The 20514-nt window shown below is 42.2% G+C and overlaps 1 protein-coding gene across 20 annotated transcripts in view; it reads right to left on the bottom strand.

Moving 5' to 3' along the window:
* Window positions 1-20514, bottom strand: part of kiaa1109 (KIAA1109 ortholog) — an 89126-nt gene that overhangs the window by 67001 nt on the left and 1611 nt on the right. For all 20 annotated transcript variants that reach the window (XM_071382634.1, XM_071382633.1, XM_071382622.1 and 17 more), the window contains exons 2-13: window positions 9783-9912; window positions 9267-9383; window positions 8971-9049; window positions 8807-8871; window positions 8397-8653; window positions 8079-8272; window positions 7869-7948; window positions 7602-7749; window positions 7258-7414; window positions 7021-7099; window positions 6111-6202; window positions 5678-5795 (exon numbers count right to left, since the gene is read on the bottom strand). In XM_071382634.1, coding sequence (XP_071238735.1) covers window positions 5678-5795; window positions 6111-6202; window positions 7021-7099; window positions 7258-7414; window positions 7602-7749; window positions 7869-7948; window positions 8079-8272; window positions 8397-8653; window positions 8807-8871; window positions 8971-9049; window positions 9267-9383; window positions 9783-9879 — 1483 coding nt within the window. In that variant the 5' untranslated portion in view covers window positions 9880-9912. The remainder of the gene's footprint in view (window positions 1-5677; window positions 5796-6110; window positions 6203-7020; window positions 7100-7257; window positions 7415-7601; window positions 7750-7868; window positions 7949-8078; window positions 8273-8396; window positions 8654-8806; window positions 8872-8970; window positions 9050-9266; window positions 9384-9782; window positions 9913-20514) is intronic.

A 20514-nucleotide genomic window follows, 5' to 3' on the forward strand; every position in this document is an offset into this window, starting at 1 on the left:
AATTCCTCGACCACGCTCACAAATTGGGGAAGACAAACATTCTATCCCATTGACCCCCATTATAAAAAAGAGCCAACTTGGCCGTAGATTTTTTGTTATACAGAAATAACAAAACTTGCTTATTTTTTTGTATTTAACTAGGCAAGTCAGTTAAGAACAAATTCTTATTTACAATGACGGCCTACCCCAGCCAAACCCGGACGACGCTGGACCAATTGTGCACCACCCTATGGGACAACCAACCACGGCCGGATGTGATACAGTCTGGATTCGAACCAGGGACTGAAGTGACGCCTCTTGCAGTGAGATGAAGTGCCTTAGACAGCTGAGCCACTCGGGAGCCCTGATAAACTGCTGTGTTGTTCAATGTACATGTAACCAGGTCTAAGAAGAGCCATGTGGCTTCAGCTACCCGGCATATGTGGGGACCCAGTGTCCAAGAATCCTACACATAGCTGTGTGTGTAAAATATTTAATCACAGGTATGACACATTTAACTTAATTTGTATAGTCCATTTGTAACTCCACTCACTACTTGTCGCTGTATAGTCTGTTTGTAACTCCACTCACTACTTGTGGCTGTATAGTCTGTTTGTAACTCCACTCACTACTTGTAGCTGTATAGTCTGTTTGTAACTCCACTCAATACTTGTGGCTGTATAGTCCATTTGTAACTCCACTCACTACTTGTAGCTGTATAGTCCGTTTGTAACTCCACTCACTACTTGTAGCTGTATAGTCCATTTGTAACTCCACTCACTACTTGTAGCTGTATAGACTGTTTGTAACTCCACTCACTACTTGTAACTGTATAGTCCATTTGTAACTCCACTCACTACTTGTAGCTGTATAGACTGTTTGTAACTCCACTCACTACTTGTAGCTGTATAGTCCGTTTGTAACTCCACTCACTACTTGTAGCTGTATAGACTGTTTGTAACTCCACTCACTACTTGTAGCTGTATAGTCCATTTGTAACTCCACTCACTACTTGTAGCTGTATAGACTGTTTGTAACTCCACTCACTACTTGTAGCTGTATAGTCCGTTTGTAACTCCACTCACTACTTGTAGCTGTATAGTCCATTTGTAACTCCACTCACTACTTGTCGCTGTATAGTCTGTTTGTAACTCCACTCACTACTTGTGGCTGTATAGTCCATTTGTAACTCCACTCACTACTTGTAGCTGTATAGTCCATTTGTAACTCCACTCACTACTTGTAGCTGTATAGTCCATTTGTAACTCCACTCACTACTTGTAGCTGTATAGACTGTTTGTAACTCCACTCACTACTTGTAGCTGTATAGTCCGTTTGTAACTCCACTCACTACTTGTAGCTGTATAGTCCATTTGTAACTCCACTCACTACTTGTAGCTGTATAGTCTGTTTGTAACTCCACTCACTACTTGTAGCTGTATAGTCCGTTTGTAACTCCAATCACTACTTGTAGCTGTATAGTCTGTTTGTAACTTCACTCACTACTTGTAGCTGTATAGACTGTTTGTTTGTGATGTTGGTCTTTGCATGAGGGAAGCCCCACAATATTTCGTTTTTCTAAGTAGTTAGAACTTTTTGTTGTTGATGCTTTGAGTAAAATGGGTAACCTAGGTAACCACAGGTTGTTTTCCCCACAGGTGTGCAACTTCTATCCAATACCGACTGGGACTATACTGGTCTAGAACACATCCATCTATCTGTATCGTCATAAGAAATTATATATGTTGTTCAAATGTACTCAGTGCGCTGCCAAATTAATATCCTTTCTTCAACTACCATGGCGCAAAGCGTTTTTTCTCCACCGTCTCCCTGCACGCAGGGCCCTTGCACGTTGCCAGAGCAACCTGACACACAGCTTTGAGCTAGAAACACAATCTCTACCAGGTTGAACATGGTGAGATTGTAACTCCTAAATTGAGTGCCGTTTGCTTCAGGGATTTTACAACTACTTCACATGCTGATATTGACTGGTATTATTGTGTGTAGCTATGTTTTCTAGCTAGCTACCTACCTAGTTAGCCAGCCAGCCTCCCTTTCTAGAGAGAATTTGCATTGCGGTTTTTGTCGTCGACTCTGCAGACTTCCACAATTTTTACTTTGCTCCCTAACTTATTATAACCATGAAATGCAAAACATTTTCACAACATATATTGTTCTCAGTTGTGTTATTTAACAATGTAAATCACAAGGAATTGGTGGTTTTGAGTGGATTATTCCTTTAAGGGCAGATCTGTACAGTGCATTCAGAAAGTATTCAGATGCCTTTTTCCACATTTTGTTACGTTACAGCCTTATTCTAAAATGTATTACATAAATAAAAACCCTCAATCTACACACAATATCCCATAATGACAACGCGAAAACAGGTTTAGAAATTCTAGAAAATGTAGGGGGAAAAAAGAAATACCTTATTTACATAAGTATTTAGACCCTTTGCTATGAGACTCGAAATTGAGCTCACCCTGTTTGTGCACCCTGTTTTCATTGATCATCCTTAAGATGTTTCTACAACTTGGAGTCCAGTCCACCTGTGATAAATGCAATTGATTGGACATGATTCGGAAAGGCACACACCTGTCTATATAAGGTCCCACAGTTGGCAGTGCATGTCAGAGCAAAAACCAAGCCATGAGGTCGAAGGAATTGTCTGTAGAGCTCCAAGACAGGATTGTGTCAAGGCACAGATCTGGGGAAGGTTACTAAAACAATTCTGCCACATTGAAGGTCCCCAAAAACACAGTGGCCTACATCATTCTTAAATGGAAGAAGTTTGGAACCACCAAGACTCTTCCTAGAGCTGACCGCCCGGCCAAACTGAGCAATCGGGGGAGAAGGTCCTTGGTCAGGGAGGTGACCAAGAACCCTATGGTCACTGACAGAGCTCTAGAGTTCCTCTGTGGAGATGGGAGAACCTTCCAGAAGGACAACCATCTTTGCAGCCCTCCACCAATCAGGCCTTTATGGTAGTGGCCAGACAGAAGCCACTCCTCTGTAAAATGCACATATCCTTCAGGTGCTAAAAGCTATCTGAAGTACTCTGATCATGAGAAACAAGATTCTCTGGTCTGATGAAACCAAGATTGAACTCTTTGGCCCCAATGCCAAGCGTCACTTCTGGAGGAAACCTGGCACCATCCCTACGGTGAAGCATGGTGGTGGCAGCATCATGCTGCGGGGATGTTTTTCAGCAGCAAGGACTGGGAGACTAGTCAGAATCAAGGGAAATATGAACGGAGCAAAGTACAGAGAGATCATTGATGAAAACCTGCTCCAGAGCGCTCAAGACCTCAGACAAAGGTTCACCTTCGAACAGGACAACAACCCTAAGCACACAGCCAAGACAACGGAGGACTGGCTTTAGAACAAGTCTCAGAATGTCCTTGAGTGGCCCAGCCAGAGCCCGGACTTGAACCCAATCGAACATCTCTGGAGAGACCTGAAAACAGCTGTGCAGCGACGATCCCCATCCAACCAGAGAGCTTGACAGGATCTGCAGAGAACAATGGGAGAAACTCCCCAACTACAGGTGTGCCAAGCTTTTAGCGTCATACCCAAGAAGACTTGAGGCTGTTATCGCTGCCAAGGTGCTTTAACAAAGTACTGAGTAAAGGGTCTGAATACTTATGTAAATGTGATATCAGTTTTTTTTATTTTTAATACATTTCCAAACATAACAAAAAACTGTTTTTGCTTTGTCATTATGTGGTATTGTGTGTAAATTGATGAGGCTGTAACGTAACAAAATGTGGAAAAAGTAATGGTCTGAATATTTTCAGAATGCACTGTACACACAGTAGCTTTCATTCAGTTTAATATACAGTACCAGCCAAAAGTAATGCCAAGAGTGTGCTAAGCTGTCATCAAGGCAAAGGGTGGCTACTTTGAAGAAACTAAATTATAAAATATATTTAGATTTGTTTAACATTGTTTTGTTACTATATGATTCCATATGTGTTATTTCATAGTTTTGATGTCTTCACTATTATTCTACAATGTAGAAAATAGTAAAAATAATGAAAAATGAAAAAAACTGGAATTAGTAGGTGTGTCCAAACTTTTGACTGGTACTGTACAGTCGTGGCCAAAAGTTTTGAGAATGACACAAATATTAACTTCCACAAAGTTTGCTGCTTCAGTGTCTTTAGATATTTTTGTCAGATGTTACTATGTAATACTGAAGTATAAAACAAGCATTTCATAAGTGTCAAAGGCTTTTATTGACAATTACATGAAGTTGATGCAAAGAGCCAATATTTGCAGTGTTGACCCTTCTTTTTCAAGACCTCTGTAATCCGCCCTGGCATGCTGTCAATTAACTTCTGGGCCACATCCTGACTGATGGCAGCCCGTTCTTGCATAATCAATGCTTGGAGTTTGTCAGAAGTTGTGGGTTTTTGTTTGTCCGCCCGCCTCTTGAGGATTGACCACAAGTTCTCAATTGGATTAAGGTCTGGGGAGTTTCCTGGCCATGGACCCAAAATATCAATGTTTTGTTCCCCGAGACACTTAGTTATCTTATGGCAAGGTGCTCCATCATGCTGGAAAAGGCATTGTTCGTCACCAAACTGTTCCTGGATGGTTGGGAGAAGTTGCTCTCGGAGGATGTGTTGGTACCATTCTTTATTCATGGCTGTGTTCTTTGGCATAATTGTGAGTGAGCCCACTCCCTTGGCTGAGAAGCAACCCCACACATGAATGGTCTCAGGATGCTTTACTGTTGGCATGACACAGGACTGATGGTAGCGCTCACCTTATCTTCTCCGGACAAGCTTTTTTCCGGATGCCCCAAACAATCGGAAAGGCGATTCAGAGAAAATGACTTTACCCCAGTCCTCAGCAGTCCAATCCCTGTACCTTTTGCAAAATATCAGTCTGTCCCTGATGTTTTTCCTGGAGAGAAGTGGCTTCTTTGCTGCCCTTCTTGACACCAGGCCATCCTCCAAAAGTCTTCGCCTCACTGTGCGTACAGATGCACTCACACCTGCCTGCTGCCATTCCTGAGCAAGCTCTGTACTGGTGGTGCCCCAATCCCACAGCTGAATCAACTTTAGGAGACGGTCCTGGCGCTTGCTGGACTTTCTTGGGCGCCCTGAAGACTTCTTCACAACAATTGACCAGCTCTCCTTGAAGTTCTTGATGATCCGATAAATGGTTGATTTAGGTGCAATCTTACGGGCAGCAATATCCTGGCTTCGCGCCCTTTTTGTGCAAAGCAATGATGACGGCACGTGTTTCCTTGCAGGCAACCATGTTTGACAGAGGAAGAACAATGATTCCAAGCACCACCCTTCTTTTGAATCTTCCAGACTGTTATTCAAACTCAAATCAGCATGACAGAGTGATCTCCAGCCTTGTCCTCGTCAACACAAAGACCCGTGTTAACGAGAGAATCACTGACATGATGTCAGCTGGTCCTATTGTGGCAGGGCTGAAATGCAGTGGAAATGTTTTTTGGGGGGGGATTCAGTTAATTTGCATGGCAAAGAGGGACTTTGCAATTAATTGCAATTCATCTGATCACTCTTCATATCATTCTGGAGTATATGCAAATTGCAATCATACAAACTGAGGCAGCAGACTTTGTGAAAATTTATATTTGTGTCATTCTCAAAACTTTTGGCCACGACTGTATGTGTATAATACATTTGTCTATAGACAGAGGAAAGGGGGGTCTTACCTGTGAAGAAGTTCTTCTGGGCGTAAATGAAGTGATAGGTGGCCTTGTACACCTCTATCTCACAGTTCCAGGACTGGGGCATGTTCCATACACAGGGATAGCTGGCAATCACATGGAACTGAGGGGACATGTAAAGGTAATCATTTTTTTGGATGGGCTATGTCTGATTTATCTTTTTACTGTCTTTTTTGCCATTTATGAATGTGTTATTAAATGTGTTTCTATGGGCTATAGTAGTAAAGGCCACATTTTTGTATATAATTTTTTATACCTAAAGGGGTCCTAAAATTCTAAATCAAATAGTGAAATGATCCATGGAATGAATTTGAATCCCAAAAATCACTCTATTGCAGGTCAAAACTTGTATTGGAAATTCAGGCTATGGCTTGTGGTAGAATAGGACCCCTACAGATTCCTATTGTACGGTACTTACAGCCAGCATCTCAGCCTCCAGTAGGGTCCTGTACTGCATGCTGGTGGTGGTGTCAACATGGAGCAGCTGACCTTTGATTGTGGGAGAGTAGCCTGGGGAGAGAGAGGAGAGAACGAATGCTCACAGACAGTCCAAGTTTGAACTTTATTGATGGTAATATTGATTAATGAGTCAGGATTAATGCATGCTTTCATGGCATCCCTCCTCTGTCTTACCCTGTAACCATAGACCTAAAGACTAGTGGTGTGCCGAGTAGTCGGATAAAACAAGAATTGTAACGGATATGGGCAATTGTCCTGATACGATTATGATCCAAGTATTTTTTGTTATTATCCGTGATCGGAAAGTAAGTCATTTTCGGGTGCCAGTGCGTATCTTTCAATCAAATACAAGGTGCTATGTGGTCTAAATAACTCAAATGGCTAGTTTTCCTGTCTGTAAAGAGAAGGGCGGGCTCTACGTTGATCCTGCTGCTCTGATTGAATAGAGCGAAGCTGTATTTCACCCGACCACTTCTCCTTGCATCTTTTGGTTTGATAATTTATTGATGCTGCATTCTGTTAGCCTCCTATGGGTAGGAAATTTGCTCAAGCTATCAATGTGCATAGTATCTAACAAGCAGGCCGAGGGTAGGGAGAAAAGATGACTGAGTGACAGCAAACTGCCTTCTGCAAGTTGAGGTCAGACACACACACGGCTCCTAATCTGCAGTTTATTTTGCAGGGAGATTGGTATTTTGACAACATCTATTTAGGCATATTTAAACACTGTGTTTTCAGATCACGAATATCATCCGATCCGACTATCAACTGTTAATTATGGATACGATTATGAATATGGTCAGGTCGGCACACCCTTACTAGACACACTTTCTTCTAACCTCAGTTGTTTCGCTCAGTGTCCCACTCACCAGACTCCCCCACAGTCATGGGGATATTCACTTCCAGATAAGAGCCTGCTCCGACATTCACATGGACAGCATTGGTTTCCTAAGAGCAGAAAAATCAACAGAGCGCATAATGTGAGAAACACATGATCCCATTGTGGAATGGATTATAATAGTTTAGAGCTATTTAGATCTGCCATTATCTAATACATGGAGCTTTTAACAAGAGGAGAGAGAGTGAGAAGCCTGGTCTCCTAGTACCCTGTTTTTGGTGAAGAGCAGGTCTATTGTGGCGTCTGCGATGATGTTCATGCGCAGCTCAAAGGCTAGGATCTGTCTGGGTTTGCCAGGCTGAGCCACCTCCGTAACACCCAAGGACTGGTAGTCTGCCGGGAGGAAGAACTTCCACAGGCAGTCCCTGCATACAGAAATATAAATATTAGTAATTATATTCCTATGGTCTCTGCACACAGGAGCGAATGCTGCTGAGTCTGGTGAACAGCCAATTATGTTTTATGTAGTAGTGTGTGTGTGTGTGTGTGTGTGTGTGTGTGTGTGTGTGTGTGTGTGTGTGTGTGTGTGTGTGTGTGTGTGTGTGTGTGTACCTCTGCCTGTCTGCCCAGGGTCCATAGTTGAAGTCAGTTCCTTTTCCACAGACTATGTCCAGACCCCAGCAGGGAGGCAGATCTTGCAGTTTGGTGCCCTCTCCACACAGCTCTGGATCCCCACTCTCCTGCTCCTCTGGGACCAGGCCTGACAATACACACACAAGAATATTAATTACTAATGACTTTACAGGTATAAAAAAAAAAACGATTCAGGACTCTTCGATCCTGGCAAACAGACCAGAATTCTACACAATATGGTCATACCTGGTTCATCCTGGTAATAGTAGATGTCCACGTCATTAGACTGCATGACCACAAATCCTTCTCCCATCAGTCTGGGCGGCCTATGGAGGACAATAGAGGTTGTATTCTTTTGGATTAAGAGGCTAGGGTTTAGGGTCGATGGTCAGCTCACTTATCGTTCAGCGGGCCCATGTAATGGGGGTTAGGGTTTAGGGTCAAAGGTCAACTTACTCGTCGTTCTGCATGCCCAGGTAGCGTGGGCTGGGTACGAGCATGACGCGGACATTCTCCAGAGAGCCCTTGACGATGTGCATGTATTGGTCCAGGTGGCTGGAGGGGGGTTTGGTGGCGTAGGTCAGGAAGGCATCCTCAAAATTCACACATATCGTCTGTGGGAGGTGGTGGTTCCCAAATGCTAAGCGACCCTGGAGAAATGCACACGATACAGTGATGAGAATTAAACATAAGTGCACTTTCAGATAACCTAACTATTGACTAGCGTGTGTGGGTATGATGTCTCAGATGTAGCTGAGCTAACGGGAAACTCACTGTGCTGATGTTGACTTTGATGACGGGGATGAGGGATCTCCAAGATGACGACGGGTCTGGAGACTCTGCTTTGATGTTAACACTGTCCATGCTCTTTTCTCGTTCCTCTCTTCCTCTCTCCTCGTCTTTTTTGGGAGGTATGAGGGTGGGGTCCAATCCGAAGGTCTCCTGTAGCCGTGCGTAGAGGTCTGTGCGGTTGTAAACGTGGAACTCAAATCCATTTACGGTCACGTAGAGCCTGGTCTCAGCCTTGGGGTCTGGAGAAGAGAAGAACAAGATCATCTGTAATTTTGATACGATGGTCAAGAAGAGTACAAGCCATTTGAGTTATTGTGGCCTCCCACCACTCCTACACCTATGGACTTGTTTCCCATATCAAAACAATAATGTCTCTTGTACAATCCACTGACCGTGCTGTTTCTGCTTAGGGTTATACATTTTCCACCAGCGGAATATAAGGAAACCATCTTGTATTCTGCAACACAAAATACATTGAAGGTAGAATAAAATAGTATTAGAATATAAGCATGTACTGTACAGAGAGTAGAATACATAACACTGTAAAAGTAAGCACCTGATGGACATGTCTTCGTTGATGAAGTACACATCTCTGAACATGACCTTCCCCGACAGCACCGAGAAGGAGAAGGAGCCTGTGGAGAGAGAGAGGACAGACAGTCAGACAGTGATGCTAAAACTGATGCAAGTAGGTCACAGATTCACACTAAATTTCAGACACGCAAACATTAGATTCTTCACACTGAATTCCATAAATAGGGCACCTGTAGCCAAGTCTGAGTCTGCAAGTCTCTGGCAAGGTTCATAATTCACGCATCTGCAAGCTTGTTTCATTACATTATTTACACTCACCAATGTGAATGTAGCCATTCTTGTAGAGTCTGTTGGTGATGAGGGTTAAGATGAGGCCGATGTTACGGGAGTTGTAGTAGGTCAGGTAGATGATCCATCCACAGGACAGAATGGTGGCTGGAAGAGAAAACAGAGTACAGTCAGCTAGCGTCACTGATGTCCCACCATCCTTAGTTCGGGAGAAAATGTTTGGTACTGTCGTAACGACTTCATTAAGGTTGTCACAACAGTGACATAATAGCTGGTCCACGTCCTGCCATGACTCAAGTGAAAGATGGGTTACCATTAAGAACGGAATTACACCCCTGGTTACCACTGACTCATAGAGGGTTTAAACTATGTCTCATATCGTTATGATAGTGTTAAATGAGGCTTCACGCCTGTATACTTGGAGTTAAGTGCTCCCCATGCATCAACTCTAATTTGAGAAATGGGTGCGATTCACTGCAGCCAGTCCTCTAACTCAGGTGTTTTTCCACTCCCACTCTTCGTCTAGAAAATTTCCTCAACACTTACCCACAAGTAGCCACACAAAATTGGAGTCGTGCTTGGTGAGGAAATCATCTAAGTCTCCAAAACTAGGGAAGGTGCTGTCGTTGGCTTTGGCATCCATGACTACAGCTGCGGCTCAGTATGACAAACAGCACTGAAACAGACCAAATGGTATCATAAGATGAGTTTACTGATTATCACAGCAGAAAGCCAAATAACTGTGTTTCAAAATAAATTACTCTGGGAAAACGCCAGACATAACACTCTTCTAGCACTAACGCAGATTCTACTAGTCAATGAACCATCAATGCCTTTGCTTGGTTGAATTAGGTGTGCTGCTACAAAAATGATCAAACGTGTGCAATAGCTGAGGGACCCTAAGCCTAACTAGTTGCCAACATTGTTAAAAGAATTGCATGACATGTTAGTAAAGGGTCATTCCATTTGATTTCAATCACTTTTTGAATGGACCCCTTTTGATTTGAATGAAACTTTCATACATATTTGCTTATGGTAGAGATGGTCAGAAAGTGACTTTTTGGACTTCAATGCAAAAACATTTTAGGAGATAGAGGTGCTCAGTTGACCCATTTTGCATACACCACCCTCCCATGAGACATCCCAGGTCTTCATCACTGGAAAAGATAAACAGTTGAGTGTGATATAATTTAAAAGCTTACAAGCAGGGTTTTCAAACTATTTTATTATTAAAAAATGATTAATCCTTTAATTTAAATTGTCAACAAAAAACGGCTAAAATCCAAATGTTTTAATTTTCACATATTATGTTGTAGTTTGACTAGAGTTGGGCGGTATCCCGATTGTCATACCATTTCTGTACTATACGGTATTTCCGGAAGTGCACACAAGGGGCGCTATTTCTAAAATAATATGTATGGTTTTCTTGGACGCACAAAAAAATTTAGGCAACAGGGATCTTGATCCAGGAGGGGATTGAATGTCTCTAGTCTGTGTACCAGTCTTCTTTGCTAACATTCCACTCCATGTCATTGCCAAACACTGGCTTTACGGCAATTTCAAAGTTCAATATGCAGCTGGATTTATGACAGAGTTGCTCATTGGTTGTTGGAAATTACATAAACATTTTCCATGACAACACGTGCAGCCTGAAAAATATAATTAGAAATGATAACAAAGTCAAAAACAAACATTTAGCTGTTAGCTAGGCAAGTTGTTGTATTTTGAGGCTTAAAATCAAAACAGAGGTTTTGTGGTTGGATTTGCAATATGTATTTAGTTTGAGAACTTAGACATGAGATAGCAACTTTTGACAGACTGGTTTCATCTGGACAAAAAAAAAACGGTTGCTTAGCAATGGGATACAAACGTGTTCTGTTGAGAAAAAAAAAGTATAGTTCCAATATTTGGATAATTGTTGTGATTGGAGGATAGCTGTGAGGGTTATCGAATCAGAATCAACTCCTCTGTCCTCCTCGAGCTCATTAATGATAGAATGTTCATATCTGAAGATGGCAGAAAGGCCAGTCTCTTTGGCAATGACAAGGAGTGCAATATTAGCTAAAGAAACTGGTACTCAGGCTAGAATGTCTCTGCTGTAACCAAGAAGCTTGATCTCGAAATATAGTCACTTAGCTAGCAAGTTAACAAACCAAATGCATAGCTGGAGCCCTGAGCTGGATTTAATTTATTTGAAACATTTTAGATATCTAATAGTTATACTTAACCTATAGTTAGTTATAAGCAGTGACTTAACACACACACACACCCACGAGGTGGTGATTTTCAATAAACGGTATTGAAAATCATACCGTCAGTATTTCAAATATACCATTTATACCGAGGTGTGGCCCAAGCCTAAATTTGACCCTATTTTACATATTCTGAGGTGTGTGTGTTATGCTCGCCATCAGTTGAGACACAGCATACTCTTGAATACAGGGTAGGTGTAGGGCTGTGGTGGTCACGAAATTTCTTCAGCCGGTGATTGTCAAGCAAATAACTGACGGTCTCACAGTAATTGACCGTTAACTAACATAAACACAATCTCCTGGCTTCCACTGATGCAGACCTTTGGAACATCTACATTTTAAAGTCTAATAAATCCATGTAATCTAGTCTACACCATCACAATACAGGCATTATTTATTTTTAGACAGGTCTAAAGGAACATGTGAAGAAAATGTAGTCTATATTTCAGAAGAACAGAATAGCATTCTCTGAGTTGTCCTTATGTTAGACCCTGAGCTGGCTATGCCAAATGGCTATGGGCTACACTAGTTCATTTAGCAGACAAGATTTGCTTAAAATCCATGGCATTATTTTATGGTATGAAGAATACAATTGAACAAAGCTGAATAAAATAAAGGATATTTTCTCCAAACGATTTGAGGGAGTGCGCACATGCATGTATTCTGTGTTGAGCGGTTAACAAAGAAACAGGTACTTCTATATGCTTGATTAGCATTATTAATGTAACTTTAGTTGTGATACAAACATTGGGCTATATGTTTAGATTTTTAATACATTGTAAGACTGCATGATGCAACTAATGATGATTTGTTTTTTGCGCAGGCTGTACACACTTCATCAGTCACTCATTCACAATTTGACAAACACTTGATAATGCCTAGAGTTTCACGGCGGCATCCCCTTTGTGTGGTCGTAATGCACCATAAAAAATCCATGCCTTTAGTGGCTAGTGGCCGTTGTGACCTTCTCCCTGAGTGCTGCGTGCTCAATAACGTGATCGGGTCTTTCTCACAGGCTACAAGTGAAGAGAGACACATTGGCAATGCAAATGCATGTGTCTTTATCCAATTCCGAGGTGCATATTGAAGATATTGGAAGAAATGTCCACATTTACTGAAAATTATCTTCCCCAAACTTCAAACTCACACGCCGCTTATGTATGCCAGTTAGGCTCTACACCCCTTGTAAAGCGGATTAATGTGATTAATGTGCTTATTTTAAGAAGTTATTTGACCACTTTAGTTGTGATACAAACCTTATCAAAACATATAGGCCTATGGGCAAGGCCACATGAAGTGTGAGAATTTGATTCGAAAAATGTGCTAATTTTTTAAATTTGTTTCTTATTCTGGGGATCATTCACAAGCGACAATACATAATTCTCAAGTGATAGGCTAAGATTTTCACCCATCAGACTATTCTTGATTTAATCTGATCTTTACATACACTAAATAATAAACTCAGCAAAAAAAGAAACGTCCTCTCACTGTCAACTGTGTTTATTTTCAGCAAACTTAACATTTGTAAATATTTGTATGAACATAACAAGATTCAACAACAGACATAAACTGAACAAGTTCCACAGACATGTGGCTTCATGCATGTTAGCATTAGAAGCCTACTCCCTAAGTTTGCTTTATTCACTGCTTTAGCACATTCTGCCAACCCGGATGTCTTAGCCGTGTCTGAATCCTGGCTTAGGAAAACCACCAAAAACCCTGAAATTTCCATCCCTAACTATAACATTTTCCGCCAAGATAGAACTGCCAAAGAGGGCGGTGTGGCAAACTACTGCAGAGATAACCTGCAGAGTTCTGTCTTACTATCCAGGTCTGTACCAAAACAATTCGAGCTTCTACTTCTAAAAATTCACCTTTCCAGAAACAAGTCTCTCACCGTTGCCGCTTGCTATAGACCACCCTCTGCACCCAGCTGTGCCCTGCACACCATATGTGAATTGATTGCCCCCCATCTATCTTTTGAGCTCGTGCTGCTAGGTGACCTAAACTGGGACATGCTTAACACCCCGGCCATCCTACAATCTAAGCTTGATGCCCTCAATCTCACACAAATGATCAATGAACCTACCAGGTACAACCCCAAATCCGTAAACACGGGCACCCTCACAGATATCATCCTAACTAACCCGCCCTCCAAATACACCTCTGCTGTTTTCAACCAAGATCTCAGCGATCACTGCTTCATTGCCTGCATCCGTAATGGGTCCGCGGTCAAACGACCACCCCTCATCACTGTCAAATGCTCCCTAAAACACATCAGCGAGCAGGCCTTTCTAATCGACCTGGCCAGAGTATCCTGTAATGACATTGATCTCATCCCGTCAGTAGAGGATGCCTGGTTGTTCTTTAAAAGTGCCTTCCTCACCATCTTGAATAAGCATGCTCCATTCAAAAAATGTAGAACCAGGAATAGATATAGCCCTTGGTTCACTCCAGACCTGTCTGCCCTTGACCAGCACAAAAACATCCTGTGGCGTTCTGCATTAGCATCGAATAGCCCCCATGATATGCAACTTTTCAGGGAAGTTAGGAACAAATATACGCAGGCAGTTAGGAAAGCTAAGGCTGACTTTTTCAAACAGAAATTTGCATCCTGTAGCTTTAACTCCATAAAGTTCTGGGACACTGTAAAGTCCATGGAGAATAAGAGCACCTCCTCCCAGCTGCCCACTGCACTGAGGCTAGGAAACACTGTCACTACCGATAAATCCACACTAATTGAGAATTTCAATAAGCATTTTTCTACGGCTGGCCATGCTTTCCACCTGGCTACCCCTACCCCGGTCAACAGCCATGCGCTCCCCACAGCAACTCGCCCAAACCTCCCCCACTTCTCCTTCACTCAAATCCAGATAGCTGATGTTCTGAAAGAGCTGCAAAATCTGGGCCCCTACAAATCAGCTGGGCTAGACAATCTGGACCCTCTTTTTCTAAAATGATCTGCCGAAATTGTTGCAACCCCTATTACTAGCCTGTTCAACCTCTCTTTCGTATCATCTGAGATTCCCATAGATTGGAAGGCTGCCGCGGTCATCCCCCTCTTCAAAGGGGGTGACACTCTAGACCCAAACTGCTACAGACCTATATCTATCCTACCCTGCCTTTCTAAGGTCTTTGAAAGCCTAGTTAACAAACATTTAGAATCTCACCGTACCTTCTCCGCTATGCAATCTGGTTTCAGAGCTGGTCATGGGTGCAACTCAGCCACGCTCAAGGTCCAAAACGATATCATAACCGCCATCGATGAGACATTATTTTGCAGCCGGATTCATCGACCTGGCTAAGGCTTTCTACTTTGTCAATCACAACATTCTTATTGGCAGACTCAACAGCCTTGGTTCCTCAAATGATTGCCTCGCTTGGTTCACCAACTACTTCTCCGAAATAGTTCAGTGTGTCAAATCGGAGGGACTGTTGTCCGGTCCTCTGGCAGTCTCTATGGGGGTACCACAGGGTTAAATTCTCGGGCCGACTCTCTTCTCTGTATATATCAATGATGTCGCTCTCGCTGCTGGTGATTCTTTGATCCACCTCTACGCAGACGACAGCATTCTGTATACCTCTGGCCCTTCTTTGGACACTGTGTTAACTAACCTCCAAACGAGCTTCAATGCCATACAACTCTCCTTCCGTGGTCTCCAACTGCTCTTAAAAGCTAGTAAAATGAAATCCATGCTCTTCAACCGATCGCTGCCCGCACCTGCCCGCCCGTCCAGCATCACTACTCTGGACGGTTCTGACTTAGAATATGTGGACAACTACAAATACCTAGGTGTCTGGTTAGACTGTAAACTGTCCTTCCAGACTCACATTAAACATCTCCAATCAAAAATGAAATCTAGAATTGGCTTCCTATTTCGCATCAAAACATCCTTCACTCATGCTGCCAAACATACCCTCGTAAAACTGACCATCCTACTGATCCTCGACTTTGGCGATGTCATTTACAAAATAGCCTCCAACACTCTACTCAGCAAATTGGATGCAGTCTATCACAGTGCCATCCGTTTTGTCACCAAAACCTCATATACTACCCACCACTGCGACCTGTATGCTCTCGTTGGCTGCTCCTCCCTTCATACTCGTCGCCAAACCCACTGGCTCCAGGTCATCTACAAGTCTCTGCTAGGTAAAGCCCCGCCTTATCTCAGCTCACTGGTCACCATAGCAGCACCCACCCGTAGCACGCGCTCCAGCAGGTATATCTCACTGGTCACCCCCAAAGCCAATTCAACCTTTGGCCGCCTCTCCTTCCAGTTCTCTGCTGCCAATGACTGGAACGAACTGCAAAAATCTCTGAAGCTGGAGACTCTTACGTCCCTCACTAGCTTTAAGCACCAGCTGTCAGAGCAGCTCACAGATTACTGCACCTGTACATAGCTCATCTGTAAATAGCCCATCCAATCTACCTCATCCCCATACTATATATATTTATTTATCTCGCTCCTTTGCACCCCAGTATTTGTACTTGCACATCCATCTTCTGCACATCCTACCATTCCAGTGTTTAATTGCTATATTGTAATTACTTTGCCACCATGACCTATTTATTGCCTTACCGCTCTTATCCTATCTCATTTGCACATGCTGTATATATATTTTTCTACTGTATTATTGATTGTATGTTTGTTTATTCCATGTGTAACTCTGTGTTGTTGTATGTGTCGAACTGCTTTGCTTTTTCTTGGCCAGGTCGTTAAATAAAAGGTGAAATAAAATAAATAAATGTAACTAACAGAAATGGAATATTGTGTCCCTGAACAAAGGGGGGGGGGGTCAAAATCAAAAGTAACAGTCAGTATCTAGTGTGGCCACCAGCTGCATTAAGTACTGCAGTGCATCTCCTCCTCACGGACTGCACCAGATTTGCCAGTTCTTGCTGTGAGATGTTACCCCACTCTTCCACCAAGGCACCTGCAAGTTCCCGGACATTTCTGGGGGGAATGGCCCTAGCCCTCACACTCCGATCCAACAGGTCCCAAACGTGCTCAATGGGATTGAGATCCGGGCTCTCGCTGGCCATGGCAGAACACTGACATTCCTGTCTTGCAGGAAATCACGCACAGAACGAGCAGTATGGCTGGTGGCATTGTCATGCTGGAGGGTCATGTCAAGATGAGCATGCAGGAAGGGTACCACATGAGGGAGGAGGTCATCTTCCCTGTAACGCACAGCATTGAGATTGCCTGCAATGACAACAAGCTCAGTCCGATGTGACACACCCCCCCAGACCATGACGGACCCTCCACCTCCAAATAGATCCCGCTCCAGAGTACAGGCCTCAATGTAACGCTCATTCCTTCGACTATAAACGCGAAACCGACCATCACCCCTGGTGAGACAAAACCGCGACTCGTCAGCGAAGAGCACTTTTTGCCAGTCCTGTCTGTTCCAGCAACGGTGGGTTTGTGCCCATAGGCGACGTTGTTGCCGGTGATGTCTGGTGAAGACCTGCCTTACAACAGGCCTACAAGCCCTCAGTCCAGCCTCTCTCAGCCTATTGCGGACAGTCTGAGCACTGATGGAGGGATTGTGCGTTCCTGGTGTAACTCGGGCAGTTGTTGTTGCCATCCTGTACCTGTCCCACAGGTGTGATGTTCGGATGTACAGATCCTGTGCAGGTGTTGTTATACGTGGTCTGCCACTGCAAGGACGATCAGCTGTCCGGCCTGTCTCCCTGTAGCGCTGTCTTAGGTGTCTCACAGTACAGACATTGCAATTTATTGCCCTGGCCACATCTGCAGTCCCCATGCCTCCTTGCAGCATGCCTAAGGCACGTTCACGCAGATGAGCAGGGACCCTGGGCATCTTTCTTTTGGTGTTTTTCCAGAATCAGTAGAAAGGCCTCTTTAGTGTCCTAAGTTTTCATAAATTTGACATTAATTGCCTACCGTCTGCACCGTTCCACAGGTGCATGTTCATTAATTGTTAATGGTTCATTGAACAAGCATGGGAAATAGTGTTTAAACCCTTTACAATGAAGATCTGTGAAGTTATTTGGATTTTTACTAATTATCTTTGAAAGACACGGTCCTAAAAAAGGGGCGTTTCTTTTTTTTCTGAGTTTATGTGTGAAATTTGTTTTGATTTAGAATGGACCATTATCATGCACCTGTATCGAAACAGGGGCAGCGGGGAAAAAATACATGTCATCTATACACTTAAATAGCGAATAGAGGACGCTTTTCCCTGTGGTTTGTTTTCATGCCAGCCAGGTAGGCTATACTCCTGTTGTAAATATAAGCAACATGCTTAATATTAGGAAAGTTGAAAAATAAATATAGTAGGCCTAGCCTATAGAAAGCTGATTCTCCTCTTTTTAGTAGAGGCCATCACTCTGTTCTCACGCAATTGCATAGCCTATAGAAATGTTGTGCAACATAAGCTCATGGGCTCTCATGAAGTGTTTGATTTGATTTTCGATTACATTTGCATTGCTGTCAGGGTGATTAGAGGGACAATAGAGTGCTGAGTACCAGGCAGTTAGCAAGTTTAGTATGCTACTAATGACCATCAGCAGCATCAGAGATTGGAGAGAGCCTAATTAACGTGATTAAACGGTCATGTGGAATTTGACTGCTTTCATGACTCATGACCGCCGGTGTGACAGTAATACGGTCACAGCAACAGCCCTAGGTGAGTGTCATTTCAATCATACAAATATAATTAATTCTGTGGACATATCCCTTCAGAATACTGCAATTTAACTGGTACATCATTTAAATATAATTTGAATTATAATTTTTACTTCCAATTACTACCACAAAGGTGGCTGCCGGTCCATCCACCATAGAATGTCAACTTAATAGGAATGTCTATTCAATTATCTATATGATTTCAGTAAGTTATTTTTCTGCACTGGTCAACCAATCCAGTAAATTCCCACCATTTACACTTGTGGGAATTGGCCTACATTGATAAGGATAAATTCAAATCTTTCTTACATTAGAAATATGAAATGCATAACCATTGTAGCAATTGAAAGGGAACAGTTGAGATAATGGGGAAATTATTAGACCAAAGGTGAGTACACGACAGTTCACCTGACAAGACTGAATCCAAACATTACACTGTTGATTTTATGTGCATTTGACATTTTCTGTACTTTTCCGCATTTGTTGATAACGAAATCTAAAAATACTCTGGATACATTCAGAAACATTATAGAACCATTCCTGGAAAATGTGGGGTAGCTGCAACATAAGACTAAAACATTAGAAGAGTTTAAGTGAGAGGACTAACATGTGTCTCCAAGTGGCCACACACCTCTTCAAAGTACACCGTTCCTAAGCAATTTGAATGCACTTTTATGACTCAAAGAAGAGTCTTCAACTATAAGGTACTTTCTTTTTTTTTTACTCTCCTAGCTGTTAAAGAACTATAGCAAGGACACTTGTATTTGTCTGGAACACAACGCTGCTTCCCCGCCATCACACAATTACTGTTGTTCTTTACTCAATACAAAAAAAGCCAATTATAAATCACAATCCAGGGAAGGTGGGCATGATTTGAAAGCTTGTTTTATTGCCAACATTACTAGCTAAGTTATAAAATACAAGCTTACCGTGTTAAGCTTTCACAAGGATATTCAACTTTTTTTTATTTTTTCGCATGGAAAGGAGTCATGCGTGCATTCATGAGCATATGCCGCAGCTCATTTTCTTCACAATAAACAAACATATGCTCATTCTGTTCAAAACAACCCCAGGGTATGAAAACATGTAATCTTGTAACTGTACATCAAAACATAGAGATCATAAATGTTGACACTGTGTATGACATGACTTTTATGATTTGGAAATGTTTAGTGTACATTTGGACTCACAGGTGTTTGGCTTACTTGTATGAGATCAAAGCGTTAATTATTATAATCCTCAACATCTGATCTTTCAAAATACATCAAGTCAGCTTAATTTACAGCATTTCTCTCACTCAAAACAAAACATTTGCAAAAGTTGCCCAATTACTAGGAGGGATGGAGGCAACTTCTTGTCACGCGGTGCTCAAGTTCAGAACGGCTATCAGTCAAACCCCATAATGTGCTGTGATGTGCAGAGCCAGAACGCTGATGTCATGTACAGCATGTTGCTGTACAGCCACTACGTTCCAATTTAGGTGCTTATTGATGCCCAAATCTGCCATTTTCAACCTGTATACGAGTACGAGTGTAAAGAGTTAACATCCAAAAGTAGAAGTAGCGTCATAGGCTCTCTTTCATTTCCCCTGAAAACCGGAACATCTAGTTGCTGGGGACTCAGCAGAGGCTAAGTTACAACATATTCAAAAATGAAAAGAATCTGAGTTTAAACGCTTTTAGATAATTGATGTGAATGCGGCAATTAGCAGTTGAAACATTACAAAAGTGTCCTCCTCGCCACTGTTAAGGTAAAAAGCTGAGGGATTGGGCTGGAGAAATCTAACCATTCAAATTCATAGACAGAGCTATGGATGCAAGGACTGACCATCCATGATAACAAAATTATTAGTTTTAACCATGTTTTGATGGTATACAGTGTTTGTTTACATTTACTTTGTTTACAAGCGTTGGAGTATTTTGGGTTCATGAGACATTCATAAGAAGTTATTTTCATAAATCAATGAATACATCATTCATATATAATTTAAAAAAATGTAGCAACTGCAGATTGACCCTTTAAAAAAGGTAGAAATATTTTATAGATTTTTAAATTCTAGAAATGAAAAAATAGTTTGACAACCCGGTTTGTAAGCTTTTAAATGATAATCAAACTCAACTGTTTATATTTTCCAGTGTTGAAGACATGGATGTCTCATGATAGGGTGGGGTGTGCAAAATGGTTCAACTTTGTTCTCCTAAATGTTTTGGCATTCAGGTACAAAAAGTTACTTTCTGACCTCTTCTACCATGGGCAAATATGTATAAAAAGTTTTGTTCAAAAAGTGTTCGAAATCAGATGAAACGACCCTAAACTGACCAGACATAGCCTAGTCTGCAGCCCTTGTGGTTCAGGCGTAAGCTTACTCTC

This window comes from Salvelinus alpinus, chromosome 34 (genome assembly GCF_045679555.1).
Source record: "Salvelinus alpinus chromosome 34, SLU_Salpinus.1, whole genome shotgun sequence".
NCBI lineage: Eukaryota > Metazoa > Chordata > Actinopteri > Salmoniformes > Salmonidae > Salvelinus > Salvelinus alpinus.